General features: G+C 37.7%; 1 protein-coding gene across 3 annotated transcripts in view; it reads right to left on the bottom strand.

The window, feature by feature from the left end:
- Positions 1–351: 351 nt before the first annotated feature.
- Positions 352–24221, bottom strand: part of SNCAIP (synuclein alpha interacting protein) — an 86316-nt gene continuing 62446 nt past the window's right edge. For 2 of the 3 annotated variants that reach the window (XM_013131055.3, XM_031043117.2), the window contains exons 7-12: positions 20627–20752; positions 16619–16788; positions 10929–11021; positions 7427–8483; positions 5611–5681; positions 352–909 (exon numbers count right to left, since the gene is read on the bottom strand). In XM_013131055.3, coding sequence (XP_012986509.1) covers positions 825–909; positions 5611–5681; positions 7427–8483; positions 10929–11021; positions 16619–16788; positions 20627–20752 — 1602 coding nt within the window. In that variant the 3' untranslated portion in view covers positions 352–824. The remainder of the gene's footprint in view (positions 910–5610; positions 5682–7426; positions 8484–10928; positions 11022–16618; positions 16789–20626; positions 20753–24221) is intronic. The other variant, XM_031043118.2, reaches the window with a different exon arrangement.

Below are 24221 nucleotides of genomic sequence, written 5' to 3'. Positions count from 1 at the left end.
GTTAAAAGAACATTTAGTAAAAGGATCATGACATTTTTGACAGAATATGGACTAGTTCTTAGCAGATTGCTAAGCACATTGCTAGTGTTTGGTAAGTAACAATAAACAGTAATTTAAAATTGCATTTCTATTTTCTTTTTTTATTTTTTTTTATTTATTTATTTTTACACGTTTTAAAGCTGAAAAGGGACCACTAAATATTAATGCAATTCTTGACTCAACTGATTGACTGAACTGAAATCGTGGTACTGGACACTGTCTCAGTATCAAATGAACACCAGAAAGGCCAATAATGCACTTAAGGCTCAAAGATGAAACAGTGAAGTATAAAAAGTATCTGCACTCAGCATATCCTATTAACATCATCTTTATTTCCTTTTTACAAAAAATAGAAATAACAACAGACAATACATACTCAAAAAATCAACGCTTTTGCCTTGGTCTCACTGAGGAGCTGAGCAGGCAGAGTCCTGGCTGAAACCTTGACAGCATATGCCATTGACAAAGGGGAATAAAGATATATGACAATATATCCATGCAAGACACAAAGTACAAATTGTGTTCTGTGGCCCAACAAACATTTTGGAGGTTGCCTGTGTCATAACAATTTTCAAATTGTTACTTTTGCTCACCCATGCCTTTACACAGCACAGCTTACAAACAAGTTACATATACACATATATCATAAAAAAGTTTTGTATATGGTCTAACTGCTACAAATTAAGGCATCCTAACAGCTGCTGTTTTGCTGGTGAGGGACATGTCCCATTAGTTTTTCAAAAAAGGGTATATTTCAAACAAAGTGAGACATGTTGAGATGTGGCTTAGAGGAAGAATTCCTGCAGCTCTGGCTCTTCAGTACTCTTTTGACTGTTGGGTTTCTGGCTTTTCCCATTGGTGTCATTATTCCTAGAGGAAGAAAGAATAAAATTACTCACTAACAATATAGAGGGGTTTGCCTTATGTTTGTACAGCCTGCTCTACTCCATTTGCAAGTACTGAACTCTAATCAGTCTTCCTTTCTCTGTATATTTCTTTCGACATGTACTATACAAAGTATTTCTTAATACTGTGGATTCCTACTTTCTTGTAGCTCCTCTTCCGAAATCAAAACCGTAAACCACTAGGACAATGAAGACCTTTTTATGTCACGGCATTAAGTGGTCCTACTTTCTTGTAGCTCCTATTCTGATATCAAAACTGTAAACCAGTAGGACAATGAAGACCTTTTTAAGTCATGGCATTAAGTGGTACACTGTCATAATGTTCTGGTAATAACTGAAAGAATGCCCAAAAAAATTCCTCTTCTTTTAGGGAAAACTATCATAGTGATAAAAAGATCCACTACAACAAACATGAGACATATCCTGTTTGCTTCTGACTCTACCTTTAAGGGAAACATTAAGTCTCCATTAAAAGTCATCATAAAGAAATTGATTCATTGGACTTACTTTACATGTCTACTTAAGTAGAACATGGTGACAAAAGCCACAGGAAAAATGGCAAATAGCAATTTTATTTCTGATATGGGCCCTATATCTCTTTTAACACTGCAATATAGGTAAAATCTTCATTAAAATTATTAGATATATAGATAAGGATTATTTCTCTACAGTGCATCTTAATCTCCACACTAAGTAAATTTAAATTAAATTAATATTTAAATCCATCTATTGTGTATAAGACTGAAATGATAGCTTGCCAATTAAAGTAGAAAAATGAAACACTAAACATCTGTAACAGTTTCCTGTTCTTAATCCCCAGTATGTTTCCCCTACTCTTCAATTAACCTTCCAGCTGAATGATTTTTTATTAAGCATTCAGCCCACAGCAACTTCCAAACTGGTTGAAAGCCTTTTAGGCTTATTTTCAGTTATTACTTCTGAACAGTAAAACTCCTTCGTTGCTGCAAAGGACAGATACCAGCAGGAGATTAAAAATCCACCGCAAGAGTATGTGTATAAAATGTTTGCCTTCAACTCGCATACTTGTGAGTCTAATTCTTACAAAGCAGAATAGCTTTATTCCAGTCTATAATCACCACAAAGAACCAAATATCCTCAAGAGACTGATACTTAGGACACTCAGATAACCTCATGGTTATTCCAGGTTTTTACAGAAGCTGTCCTTTCCAGGGACCACAATTGTGGCTCTTACTGAGAGGGCACAAGGGATCATTTTATTTTAAAATCCCTCTAATTCATCTAAATTACTGTTGCCACATACCCAAAGCAAGAGGAAAAGATAGAATTGAGCTAGGGGAGATAGAATTTGTAGGACTGGATTTGAAGATTTAAAAGAGTAGCACTTAACTTTTTGGCATTTAACATGCATTGCTATTATCAAGTATGTTTAGTGTTAACGAAGGAGCTTTTTTAAGGGATGCTTTCTAAGTCTAAGATAATTTGCATCAATTAACTACTTCACTAGCTTAGACTTGTAGTGTTGAAACACCCTTTGGAGGAGTCCTCCATGTAGGGGCTCACTAGGCACTCTGAAGACACTATTTTGCAGGTCTACAGTCACACTGTGACCTCAGGATCATTTTTAGCTAATGCAGGTGCCTGTAGGTCTGTAGTGTTGAACAGACATGCCTTTTACAACAGTGCCTGCTGAGCTGAAGCAACCATATTACTAACATTACTAGCTACTAACCAAATTTCTAATATCTTCTGGTGCCTGTGCTACCTATTCTATGGTTCTACGATTCTACCACAGAAATACTAAAATACCCCCTCATACAACAGGCGCTTGATGCATGATCATAACAGCTCACAACAACTGTAAATTGTCTGGGAAAGGCCTAAATTACTCCAATATTGATTTTATACTTTACTAGTTCAAATGACAACTATTTTGTTAGTTATCCAGATAAATATCCTTTTTCTGGACTATATATCCATAATTGTAATTTATCCAGCACTATGCCTGGCAGTGGGATACCTGTTAGGTGAGATCCACACACTTTTATTTTAGAAGTATGCCTGGTTTACCATTTGACAGAAATCTGATGGTAGATTCTGCTGATTGCCCCTGATGTACGAAGCAACTTTTACTGTTTATAGCTGCAGCTAAGGGGTTTGTATTGATTTGTTGAGTTAGTGCTTACTTTAATATCCTGTAGATCTCAGATGATCTAAAGTGTGAGAAGGAACTGTTGACTGGCATACATACAAGATGGAAAAAACTACAAGCATTTGCTCGGAGCTGTAACATGCAAGAAAGTAGCCAATCCTTCCAAAAGGGGAATAAATATCCCAACCCATCCTGCATACCAAAAATTTACTCTAGGGCCTTGAGAAAAACAGGGTGTATAAAGTTTTAAAAGGACACTAAAAATGTAATACAACCTCTTACTAATAAGCTGTGACCAATTTGAAAAATTAATCTACAAAGCCTTGAAGTACTTTGGTATTTTGAATGAAAAAATAAAACAAATGAAAGCTGAACAAAAAGGAGCTGAAAACTGGTGGACAGGAATGTCATCTAACTCAAGGTAGACTTTTGTATAATGACTTTGGATTTCAGAAGATGCTATTAAAATTTGCTATATCTACAGTCTACAGTCACTGTGGGCTAGTGACTGTGTCCAGAAATATAACCCTCCCATATAACAATCTATAAAGGTTCCAGACACCAAAGACCATACTATTTTCAGAAAGGTTCTTTTTCAAAACAGCCCTGAAATAGTAATTACACAGTTTCTACGGACCATACAGGGAAAATTCACATAGTGTCAAGGGGCTTGTAGGGCACATGATGGTGATGTCCTTCTGTTATTTAAATTTTACAGGCTACAGGGCAGCATGAAGCAGACTAATGACAGGAACCCATTTTGCTATTCAAAAACCACAACACATGATAACACAACATAGCATAACATGATAGCATAACAAAGGCTAGCTAAGAAGCTCTGAGAGCCATCAGGTCTGATTTCTGAAAAGCACAATACACCTTCCTTCTTAAGCGGTTTTTGGAAATCTCATAGAATCATAGAATAGTTAGGATTGGAAAGGACCTCAAGATCATCTAGTTCCAACCCACCTGCCATGGGCAGGGACACCTCACACTTTGGCACAACTTCTCCTTCTTCTCCTAATCTGTGGGTACTTCTCTCCTAATCCATGGGTACAACAACAGACTGCTTCAGCTGTGCCGCTAGTGCACTCTGCTCCTTGTTTCCTAGTCTCTGGTTTTCCACATGCCCACCACCACAGGGGCAACTTCAGGACATTGTGCTTGGACCAGAAGTGCCTGTAGGCACTTCTGGCAAAACCTTCACACTTCCAGCAGGTGATTCTGCAGCTCTGCAGCAGCAGCCAAACCTCTCCTGTACATTGCTGCTTCTGGGTAAATGCTGTGCTGCCAGGGACTTCTCACACAAGAGCATTTACACCAGGCAATACCAAATTACAACAAATGGCTACATCTGGGAGACAGCTCTAGCATAAAGATGAGATTAATGGTTTTGTGTTACTCCATGGTCTGGACAGGCATCTGGGTGTTTTGACTGGAGGCTGCCCAATGATGCTCCCTCAGACTGCTGCTGTGCAGTCAGTATTCTGCACTACAATTTACCACTTTGTTTTCAGGAGAGAATGAAACTTCTTGGAAATAGTGCAGTTCCACCTGGTTTCACATATACTGTGCCAGTGACTTCAGAACAAGATTTCCATTTCCATGATGGAAATTGAGTTTTTAAGCAGGGGATGATCCTGGCTTCAGAAAAAAAAAAAGTAACAAGAACAACAACAAAATTAGGTGTTTAGAAAAGAGTAACCTGAAAGAAATGTAGCCTTTCAAAATGCAGAATGACTATTTTATAATTTTCCCTTCAAATGTACAAATATGGTACAGCAGTCATTTCCAGGCCTAAGGAAAGGACTTACACCTCAGTTTAATAGAAAAAATGATCATCATAAAAATTTGTGAGTGTGAAGAGTTGAATAAAAATGACAGGTAATTTTTACAAAGCATTTGCTTGTAAAATAAAATCCCATTTTGTCAAATTTTATTTTTTTGCAGTATATCCTATGGACCTTGAGAGACTGGTCTCTAACTGTCTGAACAGTCCTGATGGAACATGTCTAAATTAAGGAGTTTGAATACAGTCAAAGTTACCAGACTTTTAAAAACCAGATTTAATGGCAAAGTAAGAAAAATGTGTGAAAACAGGAGAGCACTAGACTTAAAAGTACAGCATTCTGCCTCATGTTCTCTGTAGTCTCCATTTAGAGATGAACTGTAGTTGTTTTGCTCTCCTCATGAGAGGAAATTTAATTTCCATGCTCATCTGGTACTTGTCTTTCATTTAACAGAGGCTGAATACTCAGCCAAAGTGTGCTATACTCCCTGGTGGATTTATAAGTATGAATACTTTCTATACTTACTTGGAACTCAAAATCTCTAGCCAGTTCAATGGTGACATCAGCAGAAATCCATCATACATTTCTGCTTTTCTAGGAATTTAGATATTTATCTGTTCATCTATTTCCCTTCTTATGTATCAATCAGTTACAGTATTTCAGTTATGAATAAAGTTAGCAAAGACATGCAATTTGAAAAAACAAGCAACATTAATGCTAAATATCACCATGCATAAGCACGTACCAAGCATAGTTACACAGAAGTTCTTCATTCAGCATGCTAGAGGAAAGATTGGTGTAGCTGAAGTAAGGACCCTAAGGAAGGACAACATCGTATCAGTTAAAAACATGCACTGAGCTTCCTACATACATAATATGGAAGGCAAACAAAACATGCAAATAGCCACAATAACATTTAAATAGATTTCTTTTTGAGTTAGTAAATGAGGCTGAATCTGTCACCTTGTTGAGAGATGTGTGCTTTGGTCCTTTGGTTTGGTATGAAAATGTATTCTTCCCACAATTTTGATGTTGGCAACAATGACATGCAAACATAGCCTTTCCACAGATGTGTTTTACAGTATTGTCAATACTGTTACAATTACCTCATCCAGTTCTTCAAATTTCTTAGGGAACTGTGAAACTTGCACTCCTATTAGAACACCTTTGAAGTCAGACCATCTTTTTTCTATCACTGTAAAATCTGAATCACTCTTAAAAAAAATTGCCACTGTGTTATTAAAGTAATTCTGTGTTAAACTGGCTGTTTGACTAGAAGGTGTATGCCTTTTAAAGGCTCGAATCAGTAAAATTCATACTGTGATTCTGAGTAAAATTTAACAAATGCAGTCCCACTTCAATGCAGCTTATGAGTTCCCATGTGAATTTTGTATTTCATTTTATATTCTGCTGTAGCACTACTGTTCTAGCACTACCCACTAATATGGACTACTCACTGTTTTCTAGTTCTCTGTTTCCACTCTTTCTTTTCCATGTTCATTTTGCCTCCTCTATGCCTAAGATCTTCCTGTGTTTTTCTCTCACTACCTTGTAATACTTTTTACAGTATATAATTCACTATTCCTCCTCCTTTTGGCCTGTTTTATGTACTTTTTTAATCTTGAAATTATTCTTTTGCCTCATGTCTTTCCATCCACTCATTCCCTCCCACCCTGTCTTTCATAGAGGATTAAATCCTCTGCCACTGCCTCTCACTCAACTCTTTATTGTGTCTCCAGATGCTTGCGCTTCTCTCAGCTCTACAAATACATGGTGCTCACAGCATTTCCTATCTGCTTCTTTACTTCAATACCTCTTTATTTCTTTTGGAAGATACATTTTTTTTCAAAGTGTTTTCTCTTTTCTGTTGAACAGGATAGCTAGCCTCCTTAACTGGAGACACTATTCTTCCTGTTGTGATCCCAGAAAGAGAACTCTTGGGATCACCTGTGTCCAGTACATTTTGCTGCAGACCAGTATGATATGCTCTGCCACAGGAAGACTCCATACTATGAGAAGAGGGTGGACAAAGAAGGGTACTGATGGCTTTAACACCTGGGGGAGGGCTATAGCTCCAACAGAGGTAGGAAGGACCATCTCTGCTATTCTTCCTCTTTATATTTTACCACTTATTTTTATCATGTTGCTCTCATTAGTATTGGCTATAGAACAGGACAGGGCTAGATCTTCAATTATTTACTCCTCAGAATTCACATGGATTCAAATGTGACATTCTCATTGCATGACTTGTCACTCAGAGCAACAACAAACATCATCTCCAGGTGAGTCATGTCTCTGCAGAAAGCTTTCAACAGAGAACATGTGAATCATGTGCACCAAGAATACAGACTCTGCACACAAGCAATACCTGTGTAAATACTCTTTAAAAAAGCCTTCTAAAATTAAAACAAAGATGAGCTTTCTAGAGATAACATACAGTCAAGTAGTTATGTGCATCCTTTTGCTACAGGAAGGCAGGAAGAAAAAGCTATTAAACTTATACACTGCTTAAAGAGTCAAGAGTTTAAAAAAAAGGCCCTTCCTCCTTTCAGTGCACTCACTGGCTTGTTTCTTCCTTTTGTGAGAGCTGCTGGATTTCCCTTGCTGTCTGCTGTCTTCCTTCCTAAGGAGGCAAAAGGCAGTGTCGATGAGGTTTTGATCAGGTTAGCTGTTTGACAGTTGTTGTTGTTATTTTGGTTGCCACTCAGTGTCTCCATTATGGATCGAAAGGTTCCAAAAGGCCTTTTTAGCTGATCCCCTGCTGTCTCGCCAGAAGCAGGTGGAGTACGCACAAGTGCTTTGCCCCGCTCCTTATCCTTTTCCTCATTTAGTTCTGGTTCTGCTAGCTCCACCTGCACTACAGGCTCCTCAAAAGTTACTCGGAGTTTCAAATTTTGGGAGGTTCTGCGCTTTGATGATGGAGACTTGAGAGCACTCTTAGGGCTGGTGGCAACCTTTTGAGCAGCATCCATGCTGGACGGAGAGTTATCTCCACAAAACTGGCTCTGAGGTACAGTACCAGGCTGATAAGGGGCTTCATTATCCGGATCACTGTTCTCTGAAGTAGGGGAAGGACTGTGGCCATCCACAGACTTGGAGACCCTAATACCAAAAGGAAAGCGGCGTCCTCCTCCGGAAGTATGTTTCTTAATCATCAGATGCAAACTCTCTGTGCTCTCAACACTCTCCACTATGGGCTGAGGCCTTGGTTTGTCAGTTCTTTTCATAGGGGTATTCTTGTGGTCCTCAGAATTAGCTGAGTCTGTGTCAGACTCACTAAGTGACCTCTGCATCAGTTGTCTCAGTCTGGCTAACTTCAGCTCCCTCTTCTCTGGCAAAATCTTCTTCACATTCTTGGAAGATGCATGAGCATCCTGAAATTCGAAAGTCAGCTTTTCCTGCATACAGACATTTTCAGAGATTTCCTTCCCTAACAACTGGCGCAAGATTTTATCTGAGTCCTCATCTTTTGTCTTGGCTCGAGTGCGACTAGAAGTTCCCATGCTGCCAAGAATATGAATCCCATCTTGGGCGTTTAATTTATTTTTTGGTGGAGACAATTCATCTGCTTCAGATGGTTTCCACGGGGGTTTGCCAGAAGCAGGAGATGATGGTAAGCTTAAAGAAAAGAAAAAGAGGAGAAATACCACAGCCAAATTAATGCATGTATAAAATGTGAAACTGCCATTTCCAGCGTATGTGTCTGTCTTAGCTTGTTGTTACTTACCCTCATCATTGCTACCCACATGGAATTCATTACTATGATGCCACAGCAAAGATTACACAGAGAAGGATGTAACTCTGCTTCCACTCCTAATTAGGATTTGAGTTTCTTCACTTTCTCTTACAAAGAAAACTCTTTGAAATTAAAACTTAGAATGGTTGTTTCAATGCCAAAGATGACTTTATGAGGAAAACTTTAGAGTAACCGCTGTTTCCTATTTGTGGGAATTGACATGTTTTAAAAGGTGAAAAAACCCTGTGAGTCCAAGTGCCCACTATACAAAAAGAGTGGGTTTCTAAATACTGTGAAATTACCAGCTCTCTGTATAGCAGTTGTTTAATAAATCTAAACTCAATCTGGTATTAAGTCTGGCCATGTAAGATCTCATAACATGTCAAGTTGATTTGTGCTCAAAACCTTTTCAGATATGAAATACTGAAAAGTATGAAAAAGGTGACATGAACTTATTTCAATATTAGAATAATGAAGTTCAGAACTCCAAATATTATAAACAAGAAAACAACAATCTCAAACAAGTCTGGTTTGCAAAGAACATAAATTATAGAGACCATTTCTTTCTCCATGATGTATGGCAGAGCTCATAATACTCTGCATTCTTATTTTAAACCCCTTTTCCTCTAAGCAAGGGTAGGATGATAGAATTAAGGCTAGTATGAGGCAGTGAATTCATAAAATCAATTTATGTTTTCCACAAGCAACTTCTGATGAGTCCATAGATCTCACAGCATATAAAATTCACAAGCCTGTATTAGCCACCTCATCTTCAATGCATTTTCTGCTGCTTCTCCTGTGGCAAACTGAAATAAACATGAAACAATATGCATGTATCTACCACAGACATTCCCAGTAAAAACAGTAGGTTCTCTTAGATCTGCTACTGGCTGCTTGGATGATGATAATATACACAAGTGAGTTCTAGCTGGAAGGAAAAGTAGTAACCAAATGTGAAATAAACCATTAAATAACAGAGTATCATTTTCAGACTTCCTTACTTAACTAAAAGGGTACTGAAACCGACCTTTTTTACAGGAATAATGGATGATGAGATATCTGCTCTCAAATTATCTTATCTGTTACTTAAAGAAAAACAGGTCTGGTTCTCACCAGTACTCAGATGTGAGACCAGTAAGCAAAAATCACACAAACCAAATAAGCTGGAACAGAGATTGGTCTCATTGTCCTGTTGAGCTGGCAGACAGGGAAGACAGAGACCATGATTTAAAAAAAAGAGACAAAACAACTCTTTACAGTGTGGTTTTCTATTTTAGAAGGAGTTTGGAGTTTAAGGTCATTTCCTAGCTGAAATTCCTTCTTACATGCATCTCCAATCCCAATATCCTTGCTGGCTACTTCTGTAACTTTTTTTCACTTGTCTGAAGCACTGACACATTAAATTGAGGGACATGAATCACTTGTCCAGAAAAGCATTTGGAATTCTGTGAGAGTGGAAAAAAAGCAGTCACTGAACCTATGAATTCATACTTGATGACCCAAAGCTCTGACCATCAATATCTGCAGAAGCTTTTTTGTTAGCTTCACATTTTACCATATATGACACTCCCTACCAACTCTGAAACAAGGAGCACTGCATATGTCTTCCAGAGAGGAAACTGGATTAGAAGATTATGACAAACTGAATCCTATTTGCATGTGAGTTATTTAATTCCTTTCAAAGTTTCTTTCAGATTGTTTATCAGAAAGAAGTCATGTGCTTGCCTGACTTCCATGCATCACACTGGAAGTCTATGGCAGAAGTCACAGAGATATGTTAGCAGGCTCCAGATCCAGTCGTCTGTCTTTACTTTCCTCCTCACTCAGTTTGTGTGTATTTCTGGGGCTTCTGACAGGATACATAAACAATATATAAAGCTTTTTGAATTTTGACTTTTTATATGATCTAATGAAGCCAAAAGATTTAAGAAGCATACGGAGTCTCATTAACCCAAAAGCAGGTTTTGTTGGTAACTGGATGAATTACTGCTGGCAGTACTGTACGGACCACTACAAAATCAAACTTTACAACTTTTCTAGGGGTTTCTAGGCTCCTCTACTATTAATCTAATACAAAATATATTCTGTTCTAATGTAAATCTGATTTTCACTCTGTTGGGAAATAGGGACTGTTCATTTCATAGTCAAAATTTCCAATAATTATATGACATGACACACTTTCACATTTTAGAAGCTCAGCTTCAAGCTCGCAAAAAAAAACAAACAAAAAACCATATACTATTTAGCTAGATAATAGCTTCTCCTGACAACTGATATACCATGAAACTATACAAATCTAGACTGCAGCACAATTCCAGTCACCTTACCTTGGGGATGTGGGCAGTGACTTGCCCTCTGACCGCTGGGCTTCTAAAAGCTGCTGGAGTTGGTTCTGTAATGTAACACGTTCCACTGTCTGCCTGCAAGAAAACGTAAGACTGTTTACCTTAAATTGCAAAACTGTCAGCATTAGCAACCTACAGGATAACTGATCCTACCCATTCAACTTTGTATTAAAAAAATAAGTCCTTTTCACCTATACTTTACATAGTAAGTAAAAAGAGAAATTATAAATAATAGCACAAACAGAGAGCTTGTACTTGTCTCTGAATTCCTGTGGATATTTTGTGATCACTGCACAAGATCAACTGAGAGATACTTACCTGTCAAAGATTATTTACTATACTTCATATAAGGAAAATGTGGAAGCGGCAGTTTGTTGGAATCAATTGACTTACAGAAAATGATAGCACAGAAACAAAGATATGGCAGAACAAACGTAGGGCCACTTGATTCTTACTTGTTAGCATAAAGGAAGAGGAAAGGGTCAGATTAAGAAGTCACTTCCTACACTTTGTAGTTGGCTTTTACTGAGCTAAATGATAGCTCAGACAACTGCTCTCTACTCTTATCTGCAAATAAACTCAGAGAGGAGCCTTTGCCCACTGGTCTAATCTTCTTCAACTGAAGAATGGAGCTAAGTATGGTCTCTGTGTAATTCAGTGGAGTAGGAAAAAACCACATCTGCTTGCTGCCCAAATGTATCATAGATCCTGCCTGTGCTCTACACCAACTTTATACTCAGTAGTGCTGTAGCTACTGCAGCCTTCAGTGTGGTGTGATCTGCACTGATTTGTAAATAACTTTAGAGAACATTGTTTAAAAAATGGTGATAGTACATATTAATTGTTAGTAGTATGAAAGTGACATCCATACGACAGACTCCATTCACCTTCGAAATGTAATCATAATCTCTCTTATCCTGCCACATTCTTATTTCCATCAGAAGGACTCAGTTCTACAAGATAACCTGCAAACCTTCAAGTAGTTCTACGAAAATGAAGGCTTAGCTCTATTTGTCTAAAAAAGTTTTTCTCTGCTTTCCTTCCCATCCAATTTAGACCTTCCATTCACAGCTTTAGCTTATCAACCACTACAGTTAACATTCCATCTTGTTTAGTGACCTCTAAGTTCCAGTGCTTCTGAACACTGCACAGACAGAATTATTGGGAAACTACTAAGAAAACCAAGAGACTTACAGCTTTTTGTTACTCTATGTATGGTACCTTTCATCTGGAATATAATTGGTACATTTGGTTTTATTTCCTGGTCCTCATAAAATCACCATGTGAAAATTACTTTTTACCTGCTTCTTCCAGGCTCTGCTTCTGTTGCTGTAGAGGTAATATATTTTTAGTACTTTAATTCTTGTTGGATCTGCAGAACTAATACAGTTCTCCACCAGTGAGCTGGACCCTTTCCTAGCTCACATGCCATCAGCAGAAGAGTTAGCTGAGTTCCAAGTGCAGTCTTTGTAACTGGCAATGTGAAAGCCAGAATGACTCCAGATGACTTTTTAGACTAGGGGTTGTACTTGCAGGGCTGGCAGAAAACCAGACTTTTTAGTTTTAAGATATCAGAGTGGATCTGAAAACTGCTAGAGAAATAAAGGTAGGATTTTGACATACTGAATTGCCATCACATTTTACAATACAGACATGCTTTATGTAGATTCTTTCTTTTAATTTTCCATCTTCCTTCCTCTTGCCTACACACTTCCTTAAATTATTTTAAAATCACTCCTACCATCTGTCAACATTGGCTTACATTGCAACTTCCCAGATACTCTCTTTTAAGAGCCAGGGAAATTTGCATTTTGAGATTAGATTGTGATGCAGTTTATCTGCTTCATTTGCCATTTATGCTTCCTTCAACTTCTATTTCTAAATATCTAACTAATGTAGCTAACAGCTTCTTATGCTTTTAGCTGTAACAGAAATCTCTGACACCTCTTCTACGGAGTTAAAGTTCTCATTCCACTTAAACATCTTATTATGCTAAAAGAATTGAAGTTTCCTCCATTTTCAAAGTTTAACTAGTTAGCAAATAGCTCACAGAAACCCACATATCTTGCCAGAACTGTCCCTAAAGATATATAACATACACATAAATATCTAACATAACAGTGAAAATGAGGGATCATAATTCCTTGGAATATTTAAGTATTAAAACCAGATTGATTTAGGAGACAGGATCGCTATAGCATCAGGGGTAAAAAGGTCTACTTACTTTATGATATTTAATGCCCAAATTTTGAAGGCCTTAGCTTAGACAATGTTCACAGTAAGTAAGATGTAAGGACAGTTCTGTGTCTACTTAGACAACTGTGGATTCCCACTACCGCCTAATGGAATCGGGGAGCTCAGTAAATGAACATGGACAGGTCTGAGGCATTGAGCTCTACTGAAGTACCTGTCATAGTATGTTGCCTTACTCATCTGCTTTATTTCAAATAATGGAATTGCCACATGATGAAGATAAAAATAGAACAGCTGAACTAAGTAGAAAAGAGATGAATGGATAATTGTGAAGTATATACTGGGTTTCTTATTATATCTTATTATATCTGTATATTATATCTTAATATATCTTATTATATCTTTATATCACTTACTACCAAAAAACCACCCCCAAAATAACTGTTCCCTGCACCCAAACCTAACCTAATACAAAACCCCAAAACACACTGGCAACTTGCACACACCATAGCAAACCACGGCAATAACTTTTTTATTCAGCTGTTTTTCAGCTATTCCTCTGAAGTTTCAGGAAAATCATGTATTTTGTTTACAGAACACAGAAAAGAGGATATTAAACCACTATCTCATCTTCATGTTTTGACTCATGGTTTGCTTTGATCTTTGCCTTGATAGAGATTTTGGCTTGTGTATCAAAAAGATCAACAAGCCTCTCACTGATTAACTGCTTTGCACATCCAGGCCCATAAATGCAGGACAGTGCAACCCTTTGGGTGTGCAAATAGAACCATCTGTCATGAAGCAGAATTGTAAAAGTAGTCTAGGGAAGCATAAATTTTATGTCATTAGTTCTGACCTGGTCTCTTCAGGCCAGGAAAGTCCAAACAATACAAATCATTACTGCTAAAGTCATCGGTGCTAGAAACTATGCATTTGTGAAAGCAGCAATTCTCTACACTGGCATCTACTCTTTTTTAAGCAGATTAAACCAGTGCTGAAATAACTAAGACTTTAAGAATTACGGAGATCTCAGGAACTAAAATGAAAGGCAATATTTTGTATAGACTCTGCAAGAAACTTTTGTGTCATATGCATCTTGTTTAATTCAGAAAGTCCTACTGGATTGAGAAAAAGTCTATAATTAGCAAGAGATGCAAACTTAAGCTGTTATTTCAAAACTGGTAACTGTTGGGTTTTTTTTAGTTCCTCCCCTCTTTTGAGAAAAAGCCTCAGTTAATACTCATGTGAAGATTCGACGGAGCATTTGTAGTTGAGCTGCTTTGGATCAAAGAGCTGAAAGATGTGAGGACTCTGGCAAAATGTGATTTTACTGTTTTGGTTGTGGGCCTTTTCAGAAATGGCTCCAAAAAGTGAGATGAACTGGGATCTCTTTTCTCTAGAACTGCTCTGTGTTGCCTTGATGATTGAGGGCTCATGAAAAGAGAACAAAAGAAAGTACTTCCTTCTTTGGTTTAGGACCTTTGAAGACAGGTCTTGGTAGGTGCTGGTCTAAGACAGTTTCTGTGCTGCTGCTCTTGCATGATATCAACCACTCTGGTCTTGCTGTAGCTGGGGAGATAGAGTGTTATCAGAGAGAGGCTACTAAGCACCCGGAATAAAAGAAGACTGAATGATCAGCTCGTGTTTACAGCAGTTGAGGGAAGGCTGGGAAGCACATTATGTGTTGATAGGAATCATTCACATAATCCATTGTAATGCAATCATAGCTCCTCTGTCTCTAGAACTTTGTCCATTAACACCAGCAGAAGTAAGTGGAGGAAAGACAGGAAAGCCATCTGATCTAGCCAAGTTGGAGCTATCCTTATGTAAATGCAGTTTGAAGTGATTAAGCATAAACTGGACTTCCATCTGTTGCTATCTGGTGCTTTCAGGATCCTCAGAGATGCTGTAGCAAATGAATTCTCCTGTCATGCTAGAGGTAGATATGCTTGAGAAGATGCCAATGCCAGGCATGTACTTGGATTTTCATGCAGTATGGGCCTGCAAAGCAGTGAAGGTATTTCTGTCGTCCTCTATAGCTCCTGAGCATGGGCCTCTGAAAATGGTCCATTGCTTCTATCAGAGCTACTCACAGCCCGAGGCTTGCAGCCCAAATAGCCACACAGAATCTGCTCTTTCAAGCAGAAAATAGAATATTTCACTGCCTCAGTAAACTGCAACAGAATTGCACAACAGACTCAGTCTCTTTGTAGACATGGAAGAAAAGACTGATGCTGCACTTACTGGAGCTAAACCTGAAGCCTAAAAAATAAGCTGATGAAAGGAAGCAGGTTTAACCCCAGCTGAGACAAGTAAAGGAACCCACCAGCTGCCAGATAAGAATAATTTAAATGACTTCCTATGTGTGCAGTCTGTGAGATGACAGGGAAAGACTTGAAAAAGTTCAAGCATTTTTGTCAGAACAAGACTATGTCTATGGGGGTAAACAGCCTGCTGGCTGACATAGCAAGTCTTTCCATATGAGAGGTAACATATCAAATACTGGGTGAGAACTGAAACATGGAGAATTCGAGTCTGCCATTCCTACTTCCTGGTGTGTGCAGTTTTTTTTCCTGCTGAGTTACAGGGAAAATAAATTTCATTATATATTGAGAAGATTCAGATGGCAATGCAGGGTACTCAGGAAATACCCTATGTTCTCCTCTTTTTTTCCTTTTATATCAGCTGATTTGTATATTTTAGAATCTCCCAGCAAATGAACCAACTACAAAACACCTGGTACATAGGATGATCAGAAACTATTTTCATGGCTTGTGGTAGCTGACAAGCTCTTCATCATGCATCTAAGTCAAAACAATGTTAGGTCAGTGCTGATGCTTTCTAAGAGTCTTATGAGCCTATCAACACACTAAGTCACAGTAACTGCATCTACAATAAGAGAAAGCAATTGCATAAATTCATGTTTCAAAATAACAGGTTTTTAACAGAATGTTTAATAACAACCATGCAAAAATATTTAAAACAGCTCCTATGAATAAAAAAACAGAGCATATTTCCCGAGAAGCCGCTGTGGGCTTTGGTTATCTTTGAACTCCAACACCACCCCCCCCACTATTATTTTCCTTATTTTTCCTAACATCAACACCCAGCACTGTAATTAGAAGAAACTCGCTGTGTATAAAAGCATGCCATGTGAACAGAAATTATGATCAGTAATGATGTCATCCCTAGGTATGTAAACAGACAAGGAATCGGATTGCTTCATACATACCCTGTTCTACTCCCACTCCTTTCATCTATGTTCACAGCAAACTGTTACAGAGAGAACAGCTGAAAAACTGAGCTGTTAAAGGTGAAGGGACAAATCCTTGAGAACATGAAAGAGTGGAGAAATAAGGTAGAAATATGACTTGAAAGTATCGTACATAAGAAGCAGAAAAGAGACATTGCTAATAAATTGAAGACAAAGTAGGGTATTGTTTTAAGAATGATCCTGATGCTAGCAATGAAACACTTACTCCTTCAGCTGCTTAGTTAGCTTGACAACCTGAGAGGCCAATGACATACATGTCTCCACAACTACCAAGTAGCGGGAACACATGGTGTGCCCATGTCGCTCAGCACTTTGTGAGGGTTTCTCTCCAACGTGGTTTTGCATGGTGACATTTGCTCCATATTCAACCAATGTCTGTAAAAACACAAAAGGAAACACTGACATCTGTAAATATCTCTGTTCTGACTTCTAGTTAAGCACAATATTGGCTGGGCCCAAATCACTCCTGAATAAAATGCTTGGAAACGCTGGTCTAAGCAAATCACTTTTAAAAATCGGTCACTTGCAAGTCTGTATGCAGAGTGAGCTCAAAACACATACCACCAAAATCTATCAGTCACGTGCAAGGATAACACAGAAGAATGAGCTGTTGTTCAGAAGAACTAAGAAAAGGCTATATTCTTCTTTCCTCTCCCTTTACACTTCTCCTCAGTCTTCTGTTTGTACAGTACAGCATGACTTAGTATTCATACAGTGAGCGGGACTATCAAATGAAAATACAGGCCTTACTTTCAGGCACCTATTATCTCCTGATAATCAATACTGAGCCACAGTAAAAAAAGTTTTTCAGATGCATGTGTCTATGCATTACTGAACATTGTGCTAAATTTACATATGGTAATTTTCAAAAAGAAGACACAGGCAAGTGCAATTCAAATGACTTGATAACATCAGGGTCCAGGGCAGACTGAACACATTGTTATAGAAGACAGTGGTCAGCTGTTATTGGCTTACCAGGTCTGGTATCTACTGCTCTTGGGATCTCTGTGTTGCATTGCAACGCACCCTTAGAATCTCATTTTAGGAGAGTCTTTACCACAGTATTTGCTGACTCCTTTTCTGGTTTAGCTCTTTATTTCTTAATTTAAGTTTAAAACACTCAGCAGACTCAGTCTCAATTTCCTGATTCCTTAGCCAAATGATGTTTGGATATGAAAAATATGGCAGATACTTTTCAACAATGCCTTTAGGTCAGACAGACAAAAATTTCTTTTTGCAGGGAAAAAAAAAAGTATGTACAATCACTTTTTCAATCTGATTTTTTTTTTCTGTATGTGTTTTTTTAATGCTGAAAGAAGTCTCATTGCTTTGCACTTGCTTGGTTACCCTCTGTTCTCTTTTAAAGATACACTCAAATATATGCCAACTTTTAGTCTTTAAGAGAAATAATGGCTTATACTTTGATGTACACATCTGCGTTACTCACAGTACTAGCAAAGAAACCTAGCTTGTTGCTGAAGAGCTATATAAGTTGTGAGCATGATATTTGAATTACTTCGGGACTAGAATCCAGAGCGCTGTAAAAGCAAAGAAGTTCTGTCAGGTTGACCTCAAGACATCCAATCACTGAATCAAGAATTGAGACCAAACCTTCAGCCTTTTCAATCCGTTTATGATAATCAGTGTTATGCACTATATCCTTTACTGGTGTGCATTTAAGATAGGACCCAAACATTCTCAGCAATGTTCAGACACACATTGCTCACAGCACTTTGGAAAAAATTCTGAACAATATGATAATGCATTCTTAAACTACAGCATTATTAACATCACACATACAGATGAAGTATTGCATGGCTGAGCTCTTGGCTGACTTATGCAAGCAGAGTTGGTAATCCACCAAGCACTGGAGTGGCCTTGTTGACTAAGAACAGCAGGCACAGAGACCTCTACATCTGCTTACAGAGAAGAGGAATAGCGATCTGTCTGGGTTGCTAAATCTATACAGAAAGGGAACCTACTGATAGTCTTTCACTGCATTTCATGTCAATAAATTTGGTTTAATTTTCCAATAAAGAAAATAAAGAAGGGAAAGTTCTGCAGAAAGCAGTCTTATAGTTTGGAACATGGTAAGAGTGTCACCAACTCAATGAGAGGGCCAGAGAATCACTGACAGCTGGTGACCCTCCATTTTTTGTAATGCTACTTAGAATCTCCATGCCCCCTTTATCGCTTCTTTCCTTTTACCATATCATTCACTCTATATTGTTTTAAATTAGACTATAAACTCACTGGGAAGAAGGCTTATTTTGTTTAGAGCACAACAAAACCTCAACTACATTTAAGACTGAGGTGTCCATGAAGTGACACTACTAATATTGTATATTTTTGTTGTCATTAGATATTTTCATGTTTTATTTCTCCTGGTTTCACTTCAGCACAAATCACTTTTTGATTTGTATATTTATCTATAATAAAATAATATTGAGAATTCTAAGCTATTTATTAAGGTTCATTCTTCACAGGGAAAGCAGGGCTATTCTTTTTTTGTTTTGTTTTATCCATGAAAACTGCCTGCAGATGTCACCACTCTGCTCAAAATCATCTACTCTCATTTCTCTTTGAAATTCATTGCCCATCTTGATGAGGCACTGTTGAGTTAGCAACACACCCTACCACAGTGGTGCTCTCCCCTAGTAAATTATCAGTTTCTTCTATCCACTTTTTTCCAACTGATTATAGCTTGTCTACAATACAATAATAAAACCACTAAATTTAGCATGGATGTGATGATCTGTGTATTTTTTTTCTTATAAGGGTTTGTACAGGGTCTATCCTTGACATCTTAAAAAGACAGACATCAATGAGAAAATGCAGAGACAGTCATTTCCTCCAAATCCATTTGACTGTGCTCTTTTCAAGTCTATCCATTCAGCTCGGCTGTTACCTGTTTTCCTTTTTTTCATTGTGTGAGACCCAAACTGGTTTTATGGAGTTATGTCTTCTTGGTGTTCAGGTATATACACTGCTATAATAATAATAAACAGATATGCATCTGCAGATTTAACATAACTCTCCACTCTGGAGAAGTTAGCTAATGAGAACTGACTAGCTGTATTTCTTTTAGGTTTGAATTCATACAAATTTTCTGTATTTGCAGTGAACTAAGAAGTGCTGTCATGTATGGTAACTGGATTAACTAATTTACTGATATATATCTGAGTCCTTAGACTCTGGGAATTACTTCTCCTTCTTACATAAGTTTTCCTCCCCTATCTGACTTGATCACCTAGATTTCTATTTGTTACCTTTCTGCCATGTGGTTGTTTATTCTTTTACCTGTTTTTATCCAATGACTAATTTGTTTCTCAAATACCTTTCTGAAATATTTTTATTATTAGTTCTTCTCCAATCAGCTTTCACTTTAAGCACTGACAACACTGAACACTGAAATGTACTTCTGTAACTAAAGGTTCTAGCAACTTTGATGGCCAAAAAGTACATCAGCAATTCAACTGCAAATCTGCAGAGTTGAGATGTTTAACTTCGCCAGCCAGTTCAACCTTATAGCTTTTTTTGTATGTCTGCACTTGACAGTGATACTGTAAAGAGATATCCAAACTGGTTTATTCAGATCTGGCTCCCAAAAGTGCTATAGCTGCATAAGCCTTCTTAGCAGGACAAACTACCCTTTTCAGAAGCTCTATAAAACACAACTATATTGCTTTCAGTGGCCAGGCTGATTCATTGAAAAATAGTTAGAAATTGGCATTGCACTGCATTGTTCAGTATAGACACACTAAAAAATTCTAAGTCTGGAAAGAATGGTTTATTCAGGGTGGAAATCCTTCAACGTAGATAAACTTATCTGCTAGACTTCCCCTAAGCAGGAGAGATACAACTATTCATTGGAAAAAGAAATGGAAGGAAAATATCAGAAGAGTACAAGTATCTACTCTAGCTGCCCTTTTGTAACATAAAAACATATACACTAGTTGCTCATGTATAAACAATATAACAATATAAGCATGCTTTATTCTTGCAATACAACAGTTACTTTAGGTTAACAATAGCATAATTGACAACAGAATCTAAATCCAGATCTTTTCAGTATTTCAGTCTGAGTCCTACTGGTTTAAAATTCTTCTTTCTAGTATAATGTATCAATAATTATTCCCTCTTGTAAGATCTCTTATAACCATTTTATTTATCATTTAATGTAAAGAGGTTTCTGGTACAGCTATCACTCTACCTGTATGCATCCTAGATAACCATGTTGAGCAGCTATGTGAACAGCAGTATTTCCATCCTGGTCAACTTCATCCAGTGAAATGCCCTGTTCTTGCATGAACTGAAGAAGCCACAGAAGGATTTTCTCCTAGGCGGAGGGGAAAGGAGATGTCACAAAAAATAAAAAATAATACAGACCTAAATGTGCTAGATTATGGCTACTGTCTTCTGTTACTAATGCTGTCCAATAACTCCTTGTTTTCATCTCTCTTAACTTTGTAGGGCTTAGTGTACCATGGGTCTGTCTCTGTTGTTTGTTTGTTTGCTTATTTGCTCCCTGGATAAATAAGCTGAAGTACTTTGTTTTATAAAAAGGGATATTAGGAAAAATATGAGTACTGTAACACTGTACTGTTATTACTGCACTGTAATCCTGAAAAATTGTTCACTAAAAACTGAATATTGCAGGGGAAACCTTGGGCAGATGAGCCTGTATGTCAATCTGAAAATCAGTTTGTGAAATGTGGTGAAACTTCACAAGCCTCTTTGGAAAATTAAAGCAGGATTATGTGCAGGTCACAGACCTGAGCAGTTAAGAGTCTTCAAATCTATCACTTGCCCACCTCTGGGATGTTGTGCAAGAGGAGAAACAATACAACTAAACCCAGGAAATCCCTCTGCCCTGAGTTCTCAGTCTATTGACTAATTGACCATTTGTATGTGACTACATGCTGGGAAGGATGGGAAAACATAAACTGCAAACTTGGTGGTGGAAGTCTGGAAGCCAAAACTGAGGTGCCAACCTAACTCTTTTCAACATTGCTTTTTGCACATGTATGCCAGTGTATATGTATACACATTTACAGTGTACACGTACACACATTTATATGGGTATTCTTTTCTAACAATGGACAGTTTACATAAGCGGACTATGCTTATTCTATTTCTTACATTTCCCAGCAGGTTTATTTGGAAAAAATCTTGTTCTCTCTAGGAACCTTCCATGACCCTCCAGATTAAATTTCATCATGCATTGCTGAACATGATACATAGTGAAAATCTAGAATTAATCTCCAGATTACATAAAAAAGTGAGGTCCATTAAAGGGTAGCTGACTACAGCTGTAGTCACAGTTTTCACATCTGAATAGCTGGAAAGAATAAACTGCTTTCTAGCTTAAAACTTTATTTAAAAATATTTTTTCTTATCTTCCATTGATATTTATCATGTGTTATACTAGCTAGGAGCTCTAGTTCAAAATGGTTTCTAGTCTTGATGAGGCAAACACCAATGCACAGGCTTAACCTGCAGTACCTCAGTAGCTTCAGTGATACTAAGTACATAATCACTCACAGTCAGATACATGGGCCTGTAAGAATGAAATGTACCTAAATGAAACAGTACTGAAAACATGTCTAGGACTCTGAGCAGTAATGAGGTGGGAAAAAGAAAGAATAAAAATGAGAAAAGGAAATTCTACCTAGTAACCTTGATCATAATCCTCTCCTGTTTTTGTCTAAAAGTACCACAGAAATTTCAATATCAAGGAAAAGGAGATGGATCCTCAGACTAGGTTTCTTCCAAATGATTCTGCTTATTCAAGCACCTGGATCTCTGCTTACTGATTCAAAGGACTAGTCTGTCTGGAACTTATCTTCTTCATATTTCCACTTTAACAGCAGTTTTGTTTTTATTACAAGGTGAAGGGGTAGGTATATTTACTTCTCCTTGGCTGAATGCCCAATATAGCTGACAGCCAGCATGGAGAGATGACTTCAGATCACATATCCCTTTTAAAATACTTTTGAGCAATTTCTCGAGATGCCTGTGGTGTTGGCCAGCGGTGAAAAAGGATTACACTACTCCTATGAATTGCCCTTATGTTTTAATAATTAAAAGAAAAATATATTAGCAAAACTCTGTAGAACTGAAAGACAGCTACAGCTTTGAAACCATATATTTATTTGAAACATAATAGGAACTAGACTGTTAAGCATGTTCTGTAATTTTATGATCACTATCAGCATGGAGCAAATGATGCTTTCTAGTCAGTTATCTTATCAACATGGAAATCAAGTGCCTGGAAGGCTAAAGTTGATCATCTGTACTTAGGACTGTCTGTGCATCAGCTGTTCACAGGCTCAAAGTCAGAGGCCTACGCAAACAGCTTGTGTTTCTCTCAAATGATCATATTTTTAACAAATGTACTCTTGACAAAAATAAAAACCATAGCAAAACAGCTATTTTTTTCATTTACACCTAGGAAAAATGAAAACTTATATATGAAAATATGTATCACTTCAGTAACACACATCTATTTGGGACAAAAGTGTTCTTAGGAATAGATTGTAACAACTCAATTTACTCAGACAAAATGAAAGATCAGAAAATTCATGAGATTAAGATAATGGAAAATAATCACATATTTGTTATGTAACAGGAACTGACAAATACTGACAAATCACTTAGTCTATCTGATACTTCTAAAACCTACAATGGCTTTATGTTGTAGCAGTGGTTAATAACCTCTCTTGCGTATTCTAGAACTATAATAATTCATGCCTCCCTAAAAATAGATTCTGGGAAAATGTCACAATATGTAATTTCTGCTTTGTGACAGGCTGCAGATTTTGGCTCCACCAAAGCCTTTGGCTGGGTTTTGGAGCAGAAAGAACTAACAAGCACCATTTAAACAAGTCGACTACAAATGGAAGGCTTAGCATGGTGAAGAGGACCAACTCCAATCTTTACCTCATCAGTTAATATTAACTAAATAAGATATCCTTCCCAATATCCCTTCACTGTAGCAGAATGAGTGAAAACAACACATTATTCTTGCAAAAATTACATTAGACAGGAAGTCAAACATCCTGAAGGTGAAAAATAGGTGTGTTGTTAGACATTTGCATACCTGCAAGTCACACTGTCCTGCCCATTGTGCTCTCCACATTACACCATTGTCAAGTAGTGTCTGGAACCCTTTCTAGGCTCTCAGTCATCCTACAGCTCTGCTTCCCTAAAATTCTGTTAGACTGTCTGGAGCTTGGATGCAACAAACCCTTAACATTCCTCCCCACCTTCTACCTCTTCTGTGCTGCTCCATGCTAACACAGTGTCCATGTTGGAATAAATTACAGCCCTGTGAAACTCTTACTCAGGAACTACTCCTATGCGCACCTAGGACTACACCACCACTTCTTCCTGCCAATTTGGTGTCTGTGCCAGACATAGCTGGTACACAGTCTGCCATGTACCTATGATTTATACCTGGCATGGAGAGGACTGCCAACAACCTGGTTGCTTCTTACATAATCCCATGCTTAAAGAAGCCCTTGATAGGAGGAGCATCTGACCAGGCTACAGGTTGACTTTAAGCTCTTCCTGTCTTCCATCACATGAACTTATGTAGTTCCTCTCTCACTGGAAAATTAAATTTTGTTGAGATGTCTTTGGAGTCAGGCCATGACTGTGGTTTGATGACCTTCAACATAGGAGCTTTGCTACAAACTCCCTTTTGCTGCCCATTCTAAATGACATTTATTGAAGAAAAATATGGTGGCCGTGTCTAGTGCCTGGGGAAACAATGGATGGACTGACTCTTTTAGAAAATGATTCAA

This window comes from Melopsittacus undulatus, chromosome Z, assembly GCF_012275295.1.
Source record: "Melopsittacus undulatus isolate bMelUnd1 chromosome Z, bMelUnd1.mat.Z, whole genome shotgun sequence".
Taxonomy (NCBI): Eukaryota; Metazoa; Chordata; class Aves; order Psittaciformes; family Psittaculidae; genus Melopsittacus; species Melopsittacus undulatus.
The sequence above is the reverse complement of the archived record's forward strand: the minus strand, read 5'-3'. Positions and strand labels throughout refer to the sequence as shown.